Source organism: Dicentrarchus labrax, unplaced genomic scaffold, assembly GCF_905237075.1.
Source record: "Dicentrarchus labrax unplaced genomic scaffold, dlabrax2021, whole genome shotgun sequence".
Taxonomy (NCBI): domain Eukaryota; kingdom Metazoa; phylum Chordata; class Actinopteri; family Moronidae; genus Dicentrarchus; species Dicentrarchus labrax.
In genome coordinates, this window is record NW_026136709.1 from 4,635,803 (window position 1) to 4,657,967 (window position 22,165).

At 42.2% G+C, this 22,165-nt stretch overlaps 1 protein-coding gene and 1 long non-coding RNA gene across 12 annotated transcripts in view; one reads left to right on the plus strand and one right to left on the minus strand.

The window, feature by feature from the left end:
- arhgap12b (Rho GTPase activating protein 12b) overlaps positions 1 to 19,828 on the plus strand; it is a 56,398-nt gene extending 36,570 nt beyond the window's left edge. For 2 of the 11 annotated variants that reach the window (XM_051411329.1, XM_051411338.1), the window contains 18 exons: positions 5,839 to 6,111; positions 7,828 to 7,968; positions 8,135 to 8,215; positions 8,749 to 8,871; positions 9,559 to 9,633; positions 10,047 to 10,121; positions 10,514 to 10,575; positions 10,672 to 10,753; positions 10,940 to 11,062; positions 13,051 to 13,155; positions 13,264 to 13,362; positions 13,538 to 13,640; positions 13,725 to 13,844; positions 14,766 to 14,864; positions 15,725 to 15,802; positions 15,987 to 16,121; positions 16,236 to 16,341; positions 18,184 to 19,828. In XM_051411329.1, coding sequence (XP_051267289.1) covers positions 5,839 to 6,111; positions 7,828 to 7,968; positions 8,135 to 8,215; positions 8,749 to 8,871; positions 9,559 to 9,633; positions 10,047 to 10,121; positions 10,514 to 10,575; positions 10,672 to 10,753; positions 10,940 to 11,062; positions 13,051 to 13,155; positions 13,264 to 13,362; positions 13,538 to 13,640; positions 13,725 to 13,844; positions 14,766 to 14,864; positions 15,725 to 15,802; positions 15,987 to 16,121; positions 16,236 to 16,341; positions 18,184 to 18,358 — 2,055 coding nt within the window. In that variant the 3' untranslated portion in view covers positions 18,359 to 19,828. Of the gene's footprint in view, positions 1 to 412; positions 670 to 5,838; positions 6,112 to 7,827; positions 7,969 to 8,134; positions 8,216 to 8,748; positions 8,872 to 9,558; positions 9,634 to 10,046; positions 10,122 to 10,513; positions 10,576 to 10,671; positions 10,754 to 10,939; positions 11,063 to 13,050; positions 13,156 to 13,263; positions 13,363 to 13,537; positions 13,641 to 13,724; positions 13,845 to 14,765; positions 14,865 to 15,724; positions 15,803 to 15,986; positions 16,122 to 16,235; positions 16,342 to 18,183 lie in introns of those variants that run through there. The other 9 variants (XM_051411339.1, XM_051411330.1, XM_051411332.1 and 6 more) reach the window with 9 other exon arrangements.
- Positions 6,801 to 10,053, minus strand: LOC127369709 (uncharacterized). Its single transcript, XR_007886107.1, has 2 exons — positions 9,967 to 10,053; positions 6,801 to 8,628 (listed from the first exon to the last, which is right to left on the minus strand). It is a non-coding gene; the product is annotated as an uncharacterized LOC127369709 (long non-coding RNA).
- Positions 19,829 to 22,165: the final 2,337 nt, after the last annotated feature.

The window sequence follows — 22,165 nt, forward strand, 5'->3', positions numbered from 1 at the left end:
CAGTTCCTCGCCTCAGCCATTAAAGGTGAAGGTTCTTTTGCCCTTCAAACTGGGCAATAACTTTGCCAATACACTGTTCCTGAGTCACTCGTCTTCTTAGCACTCATTTGTTCAGGTGAAAGATGAGAGCAGGACGGAGCGCCCACGCACTAGTGATCAGTGGTATTGTCTTCCCTCGACACACTGAGTCTCCCCACTCTGGTGTGTGGCAGCCAGGTTAAATATAGAGAGTGGACTCTGGTGAAAAGGTCTCAACTGCCGGTGTGTCAACACACGTCTGTCATCCAGTTCGACTCAAATGCACAGAATCACACTGATAGAGGAAGCTTTGGCTTTTTTTCACTGTCATTTCCTGTTGTGTTAAATGAGTTTGTGTGTTGTGCTGTGTGTTATTTGAGGCAGAGAGATCCGGTTCCCCTTTGCCTCTGTCACAGTCAGTCTCAGATTCCCTACCTTGAACCAGACTGTTACACAGCCAGGAGGACCGAGAGGAAAAAGGAAATTTTGTGTGTGTTGGAGTGAGGTGAAGCCACAGGAGGTCAGCGTGTGTCCTGCCACTGTTGATGGCCACCGTGCATCGCCATGCGTCGTGCATTCAGTATATTCAGAGGGTACAGGAGAGCAAGCGAGGATGATGACGACGTGTTTGTGTGCAGCCCTGGAAACAAGGTGACACAACAGATAGGGACCTGATAATATGTGGATTTGTTGGAAAAAGTCTTGAAGGTGATATTTTTACCCTGCCAGGTATCTGTGCACTGTGTCCACTCTTGGATGAATACAGAAGAGGGAGGCGTCTGCTTTGCCAACAGATGGATTTCATGTCCCATAACAATTAATTTCCCGGTGTCCTTTTTCCTCAAACTGTCCATTTATAGAACTTTCCATCAGACGCTGGCAGGCATGGTCGTCTTTGTTCTGTTTAAACTGTTAAATTGAATTCCAGGTAGCATTAATAAGGTCCTAACAAAAGTTTGCCCGTCAGAAACTAGCAGACACTATGTGACTGCAGTCTGCCAGTGAAACACTTGATGTTGAGTTCAATGAAACATTTACTGTAGAGAAGTGCTTTCTGCTATTGCAGGCATGTGTCGGACCTCTCTCTCTCAGCATATGGTGCACATTGCATAAGGCCTTTCTGTCTGATACAGAATGTTTCTGAAAAAGAGGGCACCCTTTGTCTCTTGACATCGCTTCTATTTTGAGTTTGTTACCCAAGGGAGCAGTTAGTCATCCATTTTTCTTTCTAAAAAGATTTTTTTAAAGATATAGAGTTAGTGCTGTGTCGGGTGATAAATTGACAATTTATATTTGAGATAATTTAGAAACTGTCTTCATGACATAATCTGTCCACCAGGGAAAACACAATTCTTTATCAACTTTAAATGATTCTTTTCAAGAAAAGTTTGTGTGTAGAGGTTTCAACATAAAACTTAGACGTGTCCCTTTACCCGAGTTATGCCGAGATCGAATTACATGTCTAATTAAAGGAAGCCTGTGGACTGTGGAAAAGTTATGTTTGCTTTCAGAGTTACTCACCAAAACTCATTGTCTGCATGCTTGAGCTCTAACAAACATGTCAAGTGCATTTTCTTCCTCATACATTTGCAACGCTGAAGTATTTTAAATCCTGAATTGTTTACATCTATGGTCAATAGCTTGCGGTCTTGTTCTTCATGGCCTTTGTGTTTTGTGGTGCGTTACAGCCACCTGTAGATCAGTGGAATAGTGTGACACCATTGGCAGCAATGTGTGTCACCCGAGTGCACACACTGTACACTGTGCATCTGTGTCCCCATGTGCATGCCTGAGAGAGAAAACAGACACCCACTCACACAAAAAAACCCTTTCGTGGTGCTACTAGAGCCCGACAGCCATGCCAGCAGTTCTGTGAGGCTGTAGATTATGGTCCTTTGAGCTAAACGCTAACATGTTCACAATTACAATGTTTACCTAGCTCATCCTCTTGGTTTAGCGTGGTAGCATGCTAACATTTGCTAATTAGCACTCAACACTAAGTACTGCTGAGGCTGATGGGAATGTCATTAGTTTTTGGTCTAGGTGGACGGACATTTTTTATCCCTAGAGCTACACCTATTGTTAGCATGTTGCTAAAAACAAATACCAGCTGATGTATATTGTATTGATTTAGTTTTTTACTCTCCATATTGATATTGGACGGTGTCTACGTTCTCAGTAGAAGTTTGTGTGCGTCAGTGTGACTCCACACTTTCTACACATTAAGATCCATATAGGGAGTCCTGCTCAGCCTGTGGAAGTTGTATAATAACTTCTGTGGCTCTGCAGGGTGCTTTTGTCAAGTCCAAAATAATAATCCCTGTGACCATACTGAAACTGCACTGAGTTGCATTATGGGAAGTGTTTGATCTAGGTTTTTTTTTTTATCTTAATCCATAAAAGTCAAGATAACTTAGTGTCTGCTGCTTCAATTTCAACCACTCTTTTTAAGTCTCTGGCCACATCCTAACTTTACAGTGGTGCCATACTGAATAGCTAAACTGCCTCTTTAAGTACAGTTCTAGAAGGAATGAACATTATGAGAGTAAATGATTGTGACATGTGCAGTATGCATGTCAACAGTGGGCCTGCGCAGTAATAGGCTGTCTGCACACTCCGCTCTGTCCAAAATGATTGTTAAATTACTGTCTAAATGATAGTGGAGACCGCAGGAAAATGTTTTGGTTTAACTTCTGTCAAAATGGACGTTAAAGCTTGTTAATTACTCCTCCACCGGATGCAGTTTGGTCTGTCTGGCCTGAGTGGAATCTAAATGGATTTGACCCCAGCCTCACTCTCAGGCCACACTCAATCATCTGCATTTAGACTTGATGGTTACCACATTATTCCCTAAAAACCCAATTAAAGCTGCAGCACACTGGCTCCATTCTGGTTGTGACTGATGAGTCTGAACCCAAGTTCAACCAAACCATCATCTCTCAGCGGTTTGCCTCCGTGCTCGAGCACTTGCTGTGTGTTGGACTGAAACTGAGAAACAGCGGGCAAACCTAACTGAAAACAGCAGGACACCGCTGAAACCTTTCCTCTGCTCCAGCATGTGTGCAGGATATTAAATAATCATTTATGTGAAAAATATTCCTGTTATTCCAAGAGCGGCAGGAAGTCCCATCTGTGTCCTGAAAACGGTTCAAATCCTCCTGACTGAAGTGCGTTCCACCCCCACATTCCTCACCTGTAACAAACCGAGGGGGGAGGTGTGGTGCTGGCACAACCCCCAATCCATCTCTTTTCTGCTCGGCTATTCATCTGCTCTGTGTTTCACAGAATGTCTGGTGCTGGATCTCCTCTAGAGAGACCCAAGGCTGGCATCCGTCTCAGAGACTCCAAAGCCCCCAAAATATTTTTCAGAAGCATTCACAACGGCGTTAAGCTGAGCTGTAGCCACGGAAACTGAGCATTTTGGCTTTTGTGGAGTGACCTTCGGATGCTGCCAAGTTTTCAAAAATCACTGTCTTTGAAGTTTGTCTGCACTGACACAGCGGGGCCACGTTTGTGATTGAGTTTACTGTGTTGACTCGGGTTATTAAGTCATTTAGAAAAGAAAACTGCAGTGAGTCCAGTCAAATGTATGCAGCTAAGTGATGTGGAATAACTTGAGTACATTTGGTCCATGTTCTCAACACAAAGCAGGCTGTTTAATAATTCTTCTGTAGTACTCTAATGCTACTCATTGAGTTTTCTATTTATTAACACTTGACACCAGCTCTTTGCTCAGATGTAGATTCTTATCTTATCTCCTCCACTTCCTCTTTTCTATGCATTTCATACATTCTGCTTGTTTCCCCACTCTTCTTCTTTTTTTAACCAACCTTTTTTGTGCAATATTCAGCATTCTTTATGGCCAGCATGGTTGCCAAGGAGCTTGCTTTGTCGGAAAACAGAAAAGGGACTGCAACAAGTATCTTGTCAAAATACTGAATCTACTATTTGTGGGGCTGCAACTAATAATTATCTTCATTATCCATTAATCTGTTAATCATTTTCTTGTTTAATTGATTTCCCAAAGACCACGGTGATGTCCTCAAATGTCTTGTGTTATTCATAGTGGACTAAAGAAACCAAAAAATAAGTGTTGAAATAATGATAATAATTTTTTTCTTCCAAAAATGACTGAGAACGATTAATCAATTATAAAAACTAGTTGGCGATTCATTTAATAGTTGACGACTAATCTACTAATCATTGCAGCTCTAACTATCTACTCACTCGTTGTAGATTCTGTATCATTGCTAACGAGAATGACTTCGTCTATTTGTTTAGAGAAGATTTTACGCGCAGCCAGATAGCTCACCTGGTGGAGCTGGCGCCCCATGAACCAAGGCTTAGTGCTTGCTGCAGCAGCCATGGGTTTGGCCCTTTGATGCGTGTCATCCCTCCCTCTCCATCTGTCCTCTATATCTTCAGCCTTTCCTATCTAATAAGGGGAAAAGCCCACGAAGAATAAATATTTAAAAAAAAAGTCATGCATGCTTTTATTAGGTCACGTCTCTTTATTAAGCCACGTCATTTATTTGAAGTGAGGGTGCCAGCGCAGGGTCATCCATCAAAAAGTTGAACCTGGCTCAACTCTGTCTACAATGCAACATCATCCGGCAGGGCGCTGCGTTAGCAAAACAAACTCATGCAAACTCACATTTCTGGTGGATTATCTCGTCTACCTCGCAATCGAAAGACAACATAGTTGCCACGTTGATAACTTGAGCTGTAAAATCTGCTCTGATAAGCCTTTAAACGCATTATCTGTTACTGCTGCTACTGCACTTCCTGGCTTGTATTTCATTGTACGACTGCTCAGCGCAGCTCCCTGCGCTGCTTTCACTCTGGTCGCCACTAACACTTTGATCACCTGCCTCTGTATATGTTCTCTAGCTGGCCCAGAGCTTTTAACACAAGCTAGGCATAGATCGCACATTGGTCCAATTTTAGCTTCTCTCCTTCGGTTCCGTGTCACTTACAGGACTTTTATAAGTTTTACTCTTGACATACAAGGCATTCTGTACTTAAAATAGTTATTTTAGCTGCTTAGATCTGGGATTTAGGTAAAGCAGGGATTTATGTTGGTTCAGAGGTCAAGGCTGAAAACTAAAGATGTTCACAAACAGACCTCTTCTTAAAAAATTACTTAAATTGATTAATTTAATAGTTAACAAGTAATTGATTAATCTGAGCTGCTCTTTTTGTAACTTTGTAACACTTTGAAGCTAAGTAGTGCTGGACAGGGTGAGGGGTAGGGGCTAGGTTTAGACGGATAAAGGATTATGTAACTGTGCTGAGTCCATGATTAGAATCGGATTGATATGGTTTTAAAATATCTGCAAACCACATGTGGCGTCTGATTTGATCAGCAGCTGCATCCTGCCGTGCAGACCGTCAGAGACTCATAACTCACTGCCTCACCTTCGTGCTCTTAGAAAGAGAAGTTGGGTTTATGTACAGCAGGTCTGATTTTTGCCGCTGAATGTGCATGTTTGTGATTCAAACGTTTGACGGTTACATTCCATAGTCCGGTCCAGGATGTGATAGCTGCTGGTTTCTGTGCTGGACAGGACCAACATTCCTACAGATACTTATATCTCAGAAGTATCAGCAGACTCTGGTGGGATTTCAGGGCTCTTTCTGGTTAGGGAATTCCTATCATTCAATTTTCAGGGGAAAATCAGGACAGTCAAAGTCTCTGGAGACGTTAGGGAGTATCTGCTGAAAAACATGAAAAAGTAGAATGTTCAGATCTTTAATAAAAAGAGTCGTGCAGAAGTGTACGTGATCTGACCTCTCTCCTTTTCTCCTTCCCTCCACCAGACAACATCACCCACAGGTCAGGGCCGGTCCGACTCCCCGGTCTACACCAACCTCCAGGAGCTGAAGATCTCTCAGTCCAGTCTGCCGCCCGTCCCCTCCAGCTCCCCTCTCCACATCCTGGGCGACTGGGAGACCCACAAAGACCTGAGCGGCAGGCATTTCTACTACAACCGTGCCACCGGAGAGCGGACCTGGAAGCCGCCGCGCACCAGAGACACGAGCGGGAGCACCAGCAGCATCCGAGGAGACGGCCAGGGCACAGCAGAGAGTGAGGTGAGGGATGCTTGAGCCAGATAAAGCCATTTCTTCATGTGCTTGCATTTCATATGGACTGTAAAAAGACATCGAACTGTGAGACACATAGACTTCTGGTCTTTTTCCACCCCTCAATCAAACACTAGGTGTGATCACGATGCAGGTGTTCAGTTTGTATGTGAGAAAAAGTCTGGGCTGAAGTTACAGTGGTGGAGGACATAAACAGTCTGTGATTGGATTCTCTGGCAGTCGCTCTTAAACAAACAGGCTGCGGTGAAGGTGTGGTGGACCTCAAAGGGCTTTTAAAATGGTGTTGTGGTTACTGAAGGTAGAGAAACAAGAGCGCCTTTGATATGGGGAAGTCATGGTTTCCTGTCAGGTTGCAGTTTCCTGCCTAACTATCAAACACTGCCCCCGTGTGGTGGTTTATTTTATTGCAGTATTATGTTAGAGAGAGGATGGCTAATTATAGGATTACTGGAATATAATGAGTGCTAAATTGATAGGTTAATGATGTTTTCTGTTTTATATCATTATATTATGAATAAATATATTAATAGACTAATTAATCAATTTATAATGTATAATAAATATCAGTATTAAATGGCGAGAATTATTATAAGTAGAAGCTATAATTTGTGGTCTACCGATATAGGTTTTTAAGTAGATGATATATGATGGCAATATCAAAACAGAGAAAAGTCATGTATAGTTCCAGTATTTATTACAATCTAATATACATGGTTATCCTGACCAGTAACATGTTGTTTCAGACAGTTTTTATTAATGAAACAGAAAAAAACATTGGTTTATGCTGTAGATTTCAGAACCTGACTGGTATCACCACCTTCCCAAAATTCACAAGGTAACATCGTTTCCCAGCAGCCACGCTGACAGCGGTACCTGCACGTGTCTTTGACAGTTGACATTCTTTGTTTATCGGCCTCATCAGCTGATTCCAGTTATCTTGAAATGCCAGATGATCAGCCCGATTAATCAGTCTGTTTATAGGCGTAATTATTACAGATGCATCATTGTATAAGCAGCATGGTGACGTTGTAGTTGCAGCATCTGGTTAGCTTTGCTTAGCAAGAATGGAAACATGAAGACACTTATTAATACCTTATTATATTGTGCCTTGTTGTCAGTTTTCCTGTCTTTGTAGCATTTTTATGGCTCTCACTGTGTTTCATGGCCAGACATACCCTGCGTAGCATTCAAGCGCTAGGATTACCAAACCTTGACCATTGACAAGTGGTTAATGTTGTGAAATGGTTTTAATTTTAATCCAAATCATGATATTTTCCCAACCCTAACCATATCGTCTCCAAAAATCAGCTAAGTCTGAAAAATAGGGGTATCGAACCCCAGGTTCTGAGGTACAATTCCTGTGATTAACCCATTAATCCACAACTACTTCCTAGGTAGACATGGATTATTGCTATTTATACTACGTATAAAGTTTTTGTTGGTAAGCTTTGTGTATGTCAACTGACGAGCATGGGCTCCTGGCCAATCCTAGCGCTTAAATACTACGCAGGGAGTGTCTTGGAAAGAAAAGCATTGGGACACGTAATAACACGTCTTTGTAACATTACTGCTAAGCTAACTGGCTGTTGGTCCTACTGCTAAAGGATGAGTTTAAAGGAGCATAAAACAGAAATACTCAAGTAAAGTAAAAGGTTCACAATGTCTTCATGAATGGCTCATAAAACCTGTTCTTCTGTCGGTCAGCCGCTGTCCTCAGAGGAGAACTGTCACAGCACCCACTCGAGTCAGTCCGACAGCCAGTACGGGTCGCCCCCTAGAGGCTGGTCTGAGGAGCTGGATGAACACGGACACACGCTCTACGTCTCTGAATACACACAGGAGAAGGTGAAGTCTATTGATTAACCACACAAATAATAGACTGATCACAGTGGCCCGGGGTCGATCATGTTTAGATTCACCCCTGCATACTGTATCTGTATATTGTTTGTAAATAAATTGTAAATACTGTTTTCCTTCTGTTTGGAAAACTGACTAGTGTTTGTGTTCGCAGTGGATAAAACATGTGGACGAACAAGGCCGGCCTTACTACTACAGTGCTGATGGGTCCAGGTCAGAATGGGAGCTGCCTAAGGTGAGATTATATTATGAACATTAGCTCTCCATGTTCTCTTGTCTTCCATTCACAGCCCATTTTAAGTAATCTCCTTCTCTTGAAAATGGAAGATCTTCTCACATTATATCACTTAACTCCACGACCCAGTAACACACATGTATGTGACTCCTCCTCCCCCCTGGTGTGTTTTCTTAAGACTGGTCCTGTCAGTGTAAGTGGATGAGTGTCTGAGGAGCTCACACGGGAGCTAAGTTTGTGTTGAACTGTGGGTGGCGGACTATTACTGGCTCTTGCTAATCTAGAGAGCAGATCAGAAACCATTCTCAGGCTGAATGGGCAGTAGTGCGGGCATGGATATATTCAGTGGACTTTACTGGGGACTGTTGAAGACGATGCCTGGGCTGTAAGGGAAGTCCCTCTGTCCAATGGTGCTGTGGAGAATAAAAGGAGAGGTAGGGGGCGAGGAGAGAAAAGATACTGAAGGGTGAGCTAGAATTACCATCTAGCAATTTTTGACATCTAAACGTTTGCTCTCCTCTCTGTTTCTACAGTACAATATCTCCCCTCAGTCCGGAGAGGTTCCCAAGAGTCGCAGTCTGGAGAGGAAGCAGCAGGATCCCATCGTCCTCACCAAGTGGAGACACAGCACCTACGTCTTAGACCTCAACGATAAGGTAAGGCACGATGAAGATGGCTGACTTTTGGGCCTGATAGGTGTGGACACAGACACTGTTGTCGCCACAGGCTTTTATGTGGTCTTTCCATGACCTGTCTTATTGGCAGTGAGTTTAATCCCAAAGCACTAATGACCCTTTCAGCTCTACAGAGGAAAAGGCTTACAATGGCTTAATCTTTCTCTTTTATTTGGGAATCTTGACGATCTTGGTGCATTACTAATGTTATCAGACAGTGACGGCGATCTTTCTGTTTTGCATTAATTAAGATAACTTTCATGGAGCAAGGTGATCCACTACAGCACACATAATGTCTTAAAATAATGCGCTAGTGATTTACTGTAGTATTGCGCTCTTATAACGTTGTGAAGAGACAAATCTAAAAGAAATGGTCAAAAGTGGAGCTACGGAAGCCGAGATATCCTGACTAATATGAGTCAAGCTCCAAAAACACTGGATCCGACATGCCCCATAATGCAACCTAAACTTTACTGTCATATTTTATTTTTGGCATCTTTGTAACTTGAAGTATTTCATTCATTTCTTCTTTTTCTCTCTGTAAAATGATGTGCAGTGCATTTAAACAGAAAGGAATGTTAAATGTTAATGAACTCTGTCATACATCAACTTTAAACTCAGAGTGAGGAGAACATATGGGAGGCTAACTGTGTGGCGCTTTCGTTGCAGTTCTCTTTCAAACTCTGGCGGTTCACTCCCCACTCGCACAAGAGGAGATTGCGTCTCTCTCTTAACCGTGATAAAGTTGGTACCACGCAGAGCCTCCCCTCTCTCCGGCCCCCCTCCTCTCTAATCAACAGATGATCCGTTTTGATAAACGTTAAATTGTAGTTGTTAAATAGCTGTGGTAATACGGCAATCAAAGACGTCTGATTTGTTCTTATCACTGATAAACAGGAAGGAAGCAGCGTCTTGGAATCATTCTCTAACACTGATCTAATGCACTTTTCCCTCAGATGCTCAAAAGCATGCACCTAACTTCCCTTCATCCTTATCTTCTGATGACCTACCCTAATATCTAACACTATCTTGTGATTCCTCTCCAGGTTTCTGATCCATTCTCCTCTCCTCACTAACCTCAGACTGACTGTCTTCATGTATCTCCTCGTTAGCTGCTAGTTATTAGCCACTCATCATGTTGTGCCTCTTGTTGTTAGGAGTGTGCTCCGGCGCCCAAGCAGAGCTCTCCAGACTCTGACTCCTGCCCCTCATCTCCTAAGCATCCCTCGACAGTTAGTATCCCAGCTTGCACTGCATCACACCACACTTTACATCATCATCCTGCTTGCATCTGAATACAGACATCTTCTAAACTCTCTACGTCTGCATTGCATTTGGTTTCTCTCATCAGCTGCATGCCACATCCCACGTCTAACCAAACCACATCACATCTAACACCATGGCAAAACAGTCCTACCAGCAGAAATGCAGCAATTTTGATACTTTGCAGCAGTGTCAGGCTGCCATCTGCTGGTGATATTTGGGTATAACATCAAGCAGCACAGCCACGTCCGGCCTCCAACATTATCCCATTCGCTTCTCAAGCTTCAGCGTGTGTGTGTGTGTATGTGTGTATTTTCATGCTCTAGCAGGTTCTTATCTGCATCTGTGTCTTCCTCCTCAGCCGTCAGAGAAGTGCGGTGTCCTCAATGTCACCAAAATCACAGAAAATGGAAAGAAAGTCAGGTAGGAATCTTAACGACTCTACGTGAAACTCAGAAATCCTGGAGAGTTTTCTGTAGTCCCAGACGCTCAGTGTCTTTGTTTGATTGTGACATACAGGAAGAACTGGACCTCCTCGTGGACAGTGCTGCAGGGTTCCTCCCTGCTCTTTGCTAAGGGTCAAGGAGGCAGCACCAGCTGGGTACGTATCCCAGCAGCCCCCAAGAGGCTAGAGCTTTTTTAGCATTCCATTCCTCTCCGTGTTATTTCTCTCTTCTTTATCTCTGCATAGTCATCTGTCTTCATTCCAACCTGTGCTGTGAAATGTGTCATCCTCAGTTTATTGCTTCTCTCCCTCTCCTCCCCCTTCCTCTCTTCCTTCCTGAAGTCTTACTACCGCAGCGGCTCCATCCCTGAGCTGCTCCTCACGCTCCTTAGCAACTGGAAGCGCTCAGTCAAGCCCCGCCCTGCTGTCTCCTATGTGAACTGTAGGCCTGTGCAGGCTGCCGCTGTATGTCCCCTCTCTCTGCACGTGTTGCTACCCCCTGTCTTTCATTCTTTCATTCACTTCTGCTTAATCTGACTGAGAAAGCTGTGTGTGTGTGTGTGTGTGTGTGTGTGTGTGTGTGTGTGTGTGTGTGTGTGTGTGTGTGTGTGTGTGTGTGTGTGTGTGTGTGTGTGTTTATGTGTTTATGTGTGTGTGAAGCTTCATTTAGCTCATTCTAATGTAAGGCTGCACTAATTGATATTTTGACATTAACATTGGATAAATTACCTTTATGTGTTGGGTTGTAATAATAAACTCACAGAGAAATATCACCTCACTTCCCAGAATCCCCTCAGCTCTAGAGAGCGCTTTAGCTTCTTTTAGCTTATTGTTTTGGTTTTTCAGCCCAAAACTTTCTGGCTTTGGTTCACTCTCATGACTCTCATTAGCATTTCCAGAAGTGGAAGGCAGTTGTTCTCAGCCAAAAAGCTCTGATACTCAAACAGTACACTACCTGCTCAGCACCAAACCAAGTTAGCAACTAGCTGGTACAGTGAGCATAGTATAGCATCTTGAAGCTAATATTATTATTAATAGATATTATTCTCAGAGTTAAATGCAGTCATCATGTGGACACAAACACAACTTCAAATAAATGCTAATGTTGCTCTGCACCTGCTGGTTGTGGAGATGGCAGTTGGCTAACGTGTTCGCCATAACGACTTTAAAAGGTGATAATACATGTCAGTAATGTGTTTACAGATTGTTTCCCTTCCTCCAAGTGGCAAATAAATCAGTTAGTGTTGGTTAAGTTGGATGGAAAGATTAAATTAAAGCCTTTGAAAGGTTGTAAAATAGAATTTCACTTGGATTTATTTTCTTGATTTGCATGAAAACGTGTAAGATATAAAGTCCCTGTTGATAGGAGAGATGTGGAAAGATATGCAACAAAGGTCCCAAGCTCGATACCAAACAGGGATATTGCTGTCCAACTTTAGCACTGTAGCCCTGAGGACACAAGGATGGCCCTTTACCAGTGTCAATGTCAGTTTAGGTTTTAAGCTCTGTGTGATAACCAGGAACAGGGGTAGGCTCTTTAGCTCTCTCCAGTGGCTCACTGTGGCTTTGACAAAAACATTATATGGAAATGAATAACAGGTATTTTTTTAAACATTTTTATTTTATTTATCATTGTTGTAGACCTAAAGTAATTTTCATTCACAGTCATTCTCCAATTCTAAAAATGTGTAGCCATTACACAGCAAGCTATGGATTCCAAATCCTACAAAAGAAAAGTCTCGGCAGAAAAAAGAGAATGTAATAGTACGTGGAGCGCTTGCTTTCACCACCAATGCTGCTGGCTTACTGGCATGTTTTGCATCTCCAGAAAAAACACCCCCAAAAATGGCTGTTTTGATAGTAAAGGTTGCTGAGCCCTGACCTGGAGGACTAGAAGCACACTGGTCTGAAGTCAGAATTCAGTCAGTTGTCAGTTGTCAGTTGTCAGTTCGACAGTAATGGTGGGAAGGAAACACAAGCAGAATGGTAACAACATTGTTGTTGTTTGGTTACCACAAAAATCTTCTGTGTGCCACTCAAGGTTGCATTACACCCAGCAGGTTTACGCTTAAAATATCACATGACTGTGAAAGTCAATGAACAGCTTGGATTTTATATCTAAGAATATAACCAAAAACATTTTGTGTTCATTAACATGCACATGATATAAATAACAACTAACAGTGTTTTTGCTGTTCTTGTAACACAATACTAAATATGTGTGTATACATGAAGAGTTCCAAAATAAGATTCTAAGTGTTTGAGGATGTGACACCTGCTTCATTTAGTGTTTGTGCTTTTAAAAATGCTGAGGACACTTGTCAGAAATTCATATCCCATTTTGAAATTCGGATTTCTTGTTTTTAACATTAAGACAAAAATCCTCCTAAAACAACAGCGTGTCCCTGTTACATCATCTTTGCGTCAGACTCATACCGTTTCCTTGATTTCAGAAGTTCGGAAGCAACCAGTCGAAGCCCGAGTTCACCGTCGATCTGCGAGGGGGGTCGGTGGAGTGGGCCTCCAAGGACAAATCGAGCAAGAAACACGTCATCGAGGTAACGGACACAGTGGATCTGCTGTGGAGTTTGACTCTAGATCAGCCCGTATATATGTTTGAATGTGATGGTTCTGGTAAAAAGTGATGTCGACTTTCCCTCCCTCAGCTGAAGACTCGTCAAGGGACGGAGCTGCTGATTCAGTCGGAGATCGACAGTGTCGTCAACGATTGGTACCGGGCCCTCACAGAGACCATCAACACACATGTGAGGAGACTTCTTTCACTAGTAAAAAGTCCAAACCAGAGTAACTTCACTTAATAGTTGAATATAACCGAGTATGCTGTATGCTTGGTCAGGGTAAATGGGCCTTAAAATAAGTTGGAGCTGATCTAAATGTGAATGTATCTAACAGTCCATATGTGTCTCTCCTCCTATCCAGGCCTGGGAGTCAGACGAGGCCATTGAGGAGGACATGCCAGAGTCTCCAGGAGCTGAGAAACAGGACAAGGAGAAAGACCACCGGGATTCCAAAAAGAACAGAGGTGAGACAGACAGAGACTGCTGATGTCCCTACAGCATACTCTATATGGTTTGAAATGCACTCAAATCTTGCCTGTCTTCCTCAGTGATGAAGACCTCTGTGAGTATGGACTCATCAGACCAGAAGAAAACCAGAATGAAGCTCAAGAAGTTCCTGATACGTCGACCCACCTATCAGGCAGTCCGAGACAAGGGCTACATCAAAGGTAGGAGACTAACTCCTGTATGGATACATGTCACTGCTCAGGGTTCCCACGCAGTATGGAAAAGTATGGAATTTGATTTGAGTCATTGCCGGGTCTGGATAAGTATGCTCAGCTCTGCCCCAGAGAAGGCTAATTATCATACTAATTATGTTTTTGATATACTTTCATATTTGTAGAAATAGTACTGCTGTCTGTGCATGGGCAGTTATAACCAAATATTAAGCTTGTCTGAACATTTAGGATTAGTTATCAGAAAAGTAAACAGACATGGCCGGTCAACGTGGCGGTCCTGAAAGGTGACCTGCGGCTTCTATAGATAAAATCTGGAAAATCACGAAAACATTGAAATTTAGAGACTGGTTTCCAGTCATGGAAAACACTTGGAAATGGACTAAAATTACTAAACATCATGGAAAAATCTAATTGTATTTTCACTCCACACTCTGGAATAAAACTGGGGTGTGTATTTTGTTTGAAACTCGACTGTTGGTAGGATAAGCTGCGTGCTATGACACATGCAGGTTAACATACACACACATTTCTGCTCCCATGTCAGCCAAGAGCTGAACTTTTGACATCAAATCTATCTATGATTTGTTAAAAAGAGTGAGAACCCTGTAACAACAGCTCATTCTAAGGTAACAAAAATACAACAATTCCTATATTCTGATTATACACAGATTATACACTAGTGAAAACATTACCCTGTTACACACTGGACCTTTAAAACTATTTAATTGCATAATACTCTAATGTTAAATGTGGTCAGAAAAACCTACAGAGAAGGCTGAAAATCTGAGTTTGGAAAGTTATGGAATCTTGAAGTGGAAAATGTGTAGGAACCCTGACGCCAGCAGCAGGGTGTGTGTCCACTGGACAGGTGAAAGTTAAGAACCAGTGTGTGTGTTTGCTCCTTCACAGATCAGGTGTTTGGCTGCAGTCTGACCAGTCTGTGCCAGCGGGAGAACACATCGGTGCCCAACTTTGTCAAAATGTGCATCGACCATGTGGAGAACACAGGTATGAGCCACACCCACCTGACTATCTGAGCTCATTGGTTCTCATTTCCAGTTCTGACTTTGAGGTAGAAATGACCGAAACACTTTGTTGATTTAAATTGTTTTGTTTGATGCACCACCGTTTATAACATGACATTATGATGCTTCTGTCCAGCAGGAAGTTCAGTCTGTGGCTGGTTGTTCATTTCAGTACAAACCCAGACCTAGAGCCAGTGTTTAGAGGGTTAAAAGTGCAGTAGCCTATCTGCTAGTGGACTTGATGTTCTTTCTGTAAGCTTTGAACCAGTAGGTAACATCCTGTGTAATAAAGCTGAGCTGACAATGCCGCTTGTACTGTAGTCAGTGAGGGGAGCTTCAATACTAAAAACTACTGATTCGCTCAGTGACACTGATGATTCAGTACAACCACTTCAGCTTGAGGAAGGGGTGACTCATTCAGACTTCTATTCTGTCTTACATAAAGGCTACGGGTGAATCCATTCAGATCATTTTCAGCTCGACTTGCATCAGCTGAAAGCCCTGTATTGAATTGCAGTGCAGTTTCTACTTATTTTTCACTTCCACCTTTTCACCACGATTTTTTAACAGTTGGTGTTGCAACTTTTTCTCTGTGACATAATTTCTATCCATATTTCAAGTTTATATCAAGGCTGTTTACAGACGACTGATGCAGAGCATCTTTGCGTGTCGTCAGCTGTATGTTTGTTTGTGTTCAGCTGTGCCTTTGTAACAGAAGACATGAGGTGATGCAAGGAAATGCAAAGTGTTTGGATCAGTCAGCCTTCGTTGGCGCTGTTTGTTTGAGGTCAGCTCGGCATGTCGGGACCCACAGTGTTCCCTCCTCTCACCCCTCTCCCGCAGGTCTCAGTATTGACGGCTTGTACAGAGTGAGCGGGAACCTGGCCGTGATCCAGAAGCTCCGCTTTGCTGTAAATCACGGTAGGACTCCAACCACTAACGGACCTAAAGAAATAGCTCCTTTCATATGGGATGACACAGATGGTATTTGTGGGACACATACGAAGCTCTCAGCACACAGAACACACACAGTCTCTACACACACATATGTTGATGCATGAGATTCTGCTGTAGAAAACACTATTTTCTCCCCTCCCTCCATCAGATGAGAAGGTGGATCTGAATGACAGTAAGTGGGAGGACATCCACGTCACCACCGGAGCTCTCAAGATGCTCTTCAGGGAGCTTCCTGAGCCTCTCTTCTCATACGGATCCTTCAATGACTTTGTTAACGCCATCAGTGAGTGACCTGATTCACTGTGTTCAGAGTGCATACTTTTTGCCCCAATTTGGCCACAAGATGGTGCTCTACTCATGTGCGTTCACTGACTGGCTGTCTGTTTCTGTGCTCCAGAATGCTCCGACTACAAGCAGCGAGTGAATTCAATCAAAGACTTAATAAAGAAGTTGCCAAAACCCAACCACGACACAATGCAAGTCCTCTTCAAACACCTGCGCAGGTAAGAAAAGAGCAAAAGCACTTTTATTAATCTGCTTCATTTACACAGTGATGTCTTTTAGATATTATTACCATTAATTAGTTTTTTGGAGTTCTTATGCTTATTTATGTCCTGATTTCCTCATTTAAATCTTTATATTTTTATTATTTTTATACATATCTTTATTATTTTTATATTTCTTGAATAAAATCTGAAACCTTGTACTGTTTGACTTTATTTTATAAAGGCAAAGATCTTTATTTAACTTAATTTAATTTAATTTAATTTAATTTAATTTAGTTGTTTAAGTGAAATTAAAGAAACTAACAAAACAACAAACTACTATTGGCACCATTATGGATCATTCTGAAATATCCAACAGGGACCAAATTGAATATTTTCAGTGGAGAAACTGTACAACTGCTATTACAATATCATATAATATTAGATTGATCAGTCAAAACATCTGTCTTATCACTAAATAAGAATAGCTAACCAAACAGCCACAGCTACAGCCAGGTAAAATCAGTACCAAAGAAAAATTGTGAACAACATAAATTGTTTCCCCAATACATACAGACAGACAGACAGACAGACAGACGCCTACCACAAACTTCTGCCTGGGTTCCTCTCACATTTTATGCACGTCTTTTAAAAGATCTGGAAAGGATGTGTCAGTGGTTAACTCGCTTTGTAACAGTGTGGCTTTGAAAGTTATGTTTCACATCCGTTGAGTGGTTCCAACCCATCAGAATCGTATGATTCGTATTATCAATGCCAACAGTTGCACATTTCAAAACAATGACTGCAAACTCACACAGTGTCTACACTGCTGGAAACATGCAACAAGAAGGAGTCATCGAGGAGAGGAAGAGACAGTCTTGTCAAGTGTGGCCTCATTTCACAAAAACACTCAAACTACTATAACTCTACTCTTTTACTGTGTTCAGAGCTAATAAATGAACCAATAAGGGAATCGACAAAGAATTGGACGGTTAAGCAGAATTGATAACGTGACTGGTATCAACAAAATCTTATCAATTCCCATCTCTAATGTCAATATCTTTGTTGATCTACATTGGACAGTTCGACTGTTTTTCTCATATGGTGAACTCACATTTTGATTTGCCTTTGGCTGTCCATGGGATTGGCATCTGATTATTGGTTTTTGTACGTTCTGTAGTTATATAACTCAATACAATGCAAATTATTAAGAAAAAAAGGAACTAGTGCACAAGCACTGGGTCACAAATGGCACTGGGGATATTTTATTGTGTGTATATGAACTCCTGTTTGACTTTGTGTTTACCTTTCCTCAGACTGATCAGCCTGTGGGCAAACACAAACTGCAGCCAGGTTTAACGTGTATTCTTAGCCCACTGGAGCCAGTGGCAATATCATATGTTCACAATGACATTTGCCTAGGTTTCCAATTTGCATTTATATGGCGCTGTGTTTGCTGTAATTCAGTACCTATGAAGTGCTGTTTCTTGAGGAAATTTATAGCGTGACATTCAGTGTATGGAGGTCTACGTATATCAGCGGGCGGATTTAATCTCCTTTTTTTCCCTCCCTTCTATGAATATGTTATTGTTTTGTGCATCTGCATGCAAGGATGTAGATTCTATTTAAAAAGGCTATTATGCTCTAGCCCGGAGCGTTCAGTAGTGTTACAGAGTGTGCGTCAACTTGCGAGGCTTGCCTCAGCGCTCGAGCCCTAAAGATGTGTAATGTTGTTTTTCTTGATGAAAGCCCGAAGCCTCTCTGAAACCAAAGGTTGTCAAATAAATCCACGCTCACCTGAAGCCATTTATGACCCATTCCATCTGAAAATCTCCTCATGTTTCGCCACTTTCCCCCCAGGGTGATCGACCACGGGGAGGCCAACCGCATGACCACCCAGAGTGTGGCCATCGTGTTCGGACCCACGCTGCTCCGGCCCGAGACTGAGACGGGCAACATCGCGGTCCACATGGTCTACCAGAACCAGATAGTGGAGCTCATACTGCTCGAGTACGAAAGCATCTTCGGCAGGTAGAGGCACCCACCTGGGAAGAGGATGCAGGGCTTCTTCAAACACGGGCTTCTTTTCCTTTTTTCCCCCCTTTTCTTTGACTGAGCTGAACATTGCTGTGGACCAAGCAGTTAGGAGAAAAAAAATCGAATTCACATTCATTGCGGGACAGTTTACGTAAAGTGTTGCACTTACAGAAGTTTTGCAGATGAATTTAAAAAAAAAAGGTGTACAGATTTCACCCGCTTTTTTCAGTTGCCATTCCTGCTGCGAGTAGCGGGCCGGACAATGGACAGTGTTTCAGAGTGATGCCGTGGTGACGTCCGTGTGATTTTGGTGGATTTGAGTATTCAGGTGTTTTCACATACACTGGATCCCTGTGGCCAGTAATTTTCAAACTTCAAAGCGGAGCCGGTGGCACCCTTCGCCTCCTGGTTGGAAGCCGACCGGACCTTGGCGGAGGGCAGCCAAACCGGCAAACCTCATCACCCCGCTGAGGGAAGGAACAGAGTCTGGACTGGATAGGTTTCTGCGTTGTGGAGCTTTGTCTGTGATGTGTCAGCCGTGCGTGGTTTTGGATTAGGTGGAAAAAATAATCAGTGTTATGTTAACAGTCTGTCTTTTGGCACTTGGATGAACTGGAGTTACAGATTGTGTCCCCCAACTTCAGTACCCTAACCCTTAAGTGACATCACCGCCCTTCCTCCCTCGGCCCCCACCTCCCCCCTCTCTACCAGTGTTAAGCATTAACCCTGTGACATGAGCGTCCTGTGACTTGAATGATTGAGGACAGACCCTCCGTGTGTGTGTGTGAGCAAATTAACCTAAATGGAATAAAACCTGAGCGGAAGCATCCTCGTCTTGCCACTTTGTACAAACTGTGTGTCGTGTAGTCTTACGTGCTTTGGTAGTTTCCGTTAAGCTGCCGGGGGTCATCGTCTGTGCTCCTATGTGAACTTCAGTGTTGGATTCTCCAGTGGCAGGGAAAGTCACCGAGGTCCTGGTTGTACTGGAAAACAGCAAAAGTGGATTTCTGGGAACTGCAGTGTTACTGATTTTTACATGAATTGTCTCTGACAGATGACCCTTCTCTTCACCTAAGCTAATGTTAAAGAGTATCCAGAGAATGGGAATTGGTACTGAGAATATTTCAAAGGTTGATGTATGGGAGCGTATGGGTGTTAGAATGCAAAGAAGAGCCTTTACAAACCTTTCAGAACATATGTACAGTGACAGAAACTAGTTGTTAAAATGTGTTATAGTGACAGGTATGTATGCTTTCATGGTGAACTAGTGAAAGAGGATTTTGATTTTGTAAATTTGAATTAAAACAATACACAGATTGTGAAAAAAACAAACACATGATTGACTGTTACTTTTGTTTGAAGGTGTATCTGGAGTGTTTGCGCATGGTCAGCTGCACATTTTGAATGTAATTTTCAGGCTAACTGCTGTTTGTGAAATTGCTATGTCTAATAAAAAAGACAAACCAAACGCTCAGACTGTGAAGTGTGTGTTTTTTGTCAGAATCTGAAGTGAAATGTCCACAGTGGACGGAGACGACAGAGAGAGAAAGGTGAGTCTGCTGTTTAACCTTCAATCAACTCTAATGCTTCACCTTTCCCTCGGCTTTAATTACAGAATTGAATTAATCTACTCAACTGATATCCTGGTTATTGAATTGAGTGATTAAGCTTTCGTGTCTCAATCAATTATATTCCTACCTGTTAATTATGAAATTAACTGCAGTATATTTCTGGAGATTTCTCAAATGCAGCGCAACCTCTGCCGCTTGGCTTCCATTAATCTGATTTCTCCGTTCTTCGAAGGCATTTTTGTCATTACTCCTCAGGTCAAACTTGGCTGCAGACCTGAAGGGTGTGGATTAATTGATGTCTAATTAGGTAATTGCCACGGTGCCAGTTTTGATTAAGAAGCACGAGGCAGAGCGAGTGCTGAGCAAAGCTGCTTGCTGCAGGCAGCACTGAGCAAAAGCCTCCATTTAGTGTTCCCTTTGTTTTTACTGCAGGGTGTGTGTGCGCTTCTGTGTTGGGATATGCTTTAAAAGAGTATGGAAGCTCATTTGTGCCAAACAGAGGGGAAAATTACTGTGATTAAAAAACTGTAAAGCATAATATATTATCAGTAATGAGTATTATATGCTACTATCAGATATTTTCATCAGGTACTATTCATTTAAATCAGTGTTTGTTGATTTCAAATTAAATCAAATCAATGTATATTAAATCAGTATACTGTATATTGAAGTTATTTTCATTTTGCATAGCCAGCCACCCTGCCGATGTCCGTCAAACTCGGATGTCAATATGTCAGACTGGTCCTGCTAACAACACAATACATGAACGTCAAAACTGTTATTGTATTTTAGTATTTTTTTTATGTTTTAAACTAAAAGTCTTACATCCGACTCCTATAAGTCAAAATCATGATAGTCATTTTGACTTCTAAGTTTAAAATTGTTATAAGTTGAAAAAACCTACTTATTTCTTTAAGAGTCTAAACTGAGACAAATTTAAATTATGAGTCTTTATGTAATTCTGATGAACCTTTTGTAAAATTAAATATCTCATTTTGATTTTTATCAAAATTTCATAATTTGAAATTAAAAAGGGATCTTAATTTCACCATCTAAGGACTGAAACATTAAATGGGTTCATGTGCACAGGATTCTTCAGCCCTACTTTTGTTGTAACTGAACTCAAACTTGTCTCATTAGTTTCATGTACCACAAGTCTTTTGTTCTTCCGAACTTTAATATTTGTCCAGGTTTTGAGTTATCCTAACGTTGCGAGACAGCTGGACTCACAAGATCACCAGATCATGAGAGAATCCATCTTTCCAGGTTTCAAGCTATGAGCTTACAGTGGGTACGGAAAGTATTCAGACCCCTTTACATTTTTCACTCTTTGTTTCATTGCAGCCATTTGCTAAAATCAAAAAAGTTCATTTTATTTCTCATTAATGTACACTCAGCACCCCATCTTGACAGAAAAAAACAGAAATGTAGAAATTTTTGCAAATTTATTAAAGAAAAACTGAAATATCACATGGTCATAAGTATTCAGACCCTTTGCTCAGTATTGAGTAGAAGCACCCTTTTGAGCTACTACAGCCATGAGTCTTCTTGGGAATGATGCAACAGGTTTTTCACACCTGGATTTGGGGATCCTCTGCAATTCTTCCTTGCAGATCCTCTCCAGTTCTGTCAGGTTGGATGGTGAACGTTGGTGGACAGCCATTTTCAGATCTCTCCAGAGATGCTCAATTGGGTTTAGGTCAGGGCTCTGGCTGGGCCAGTCAAGAATGGTCACAGAGTTGTTCCGAAGCCACTCCTTTGTTATTTTAGCTGTGTGCTTAGGGTCATTGTCTTGTTGGAAGGTGAACCTTCGGCCCAGTCTGAGGTCCTGAGCACTCTGGAAGAGGTTTTCTTCCAGGATATCTCTGTACTTGGCCGCATTCATCTTTCCTTCAATTGCAACCAGTCGTCCTGTCCCTGCAGCTGAAAAACATCACCATAGCCTGATGCTGCCACCACCATGTTTCACTGTTGGGATTGTATTGGGCAGGTGATGAGCAGTGCCTGGTTTTCTCCACACATAACGCTTAGAATTAACGCCAAAAGTTCAATCTTGGTCTCATCAGACCAGAGAATCTTCTTTCTCATAGTCTGGGAGTCCTTCATGTGTTTTTTGGCAAACTCTATGCAGGCTTTCATATGTCTTGCACTGAGGAGAGGCTTCCGTCGGGCCACTCTGCCATAAAGCCCCGACTGGTGCAGGGCTGCAGTGATAGTTGACTTTGTGGAACTTT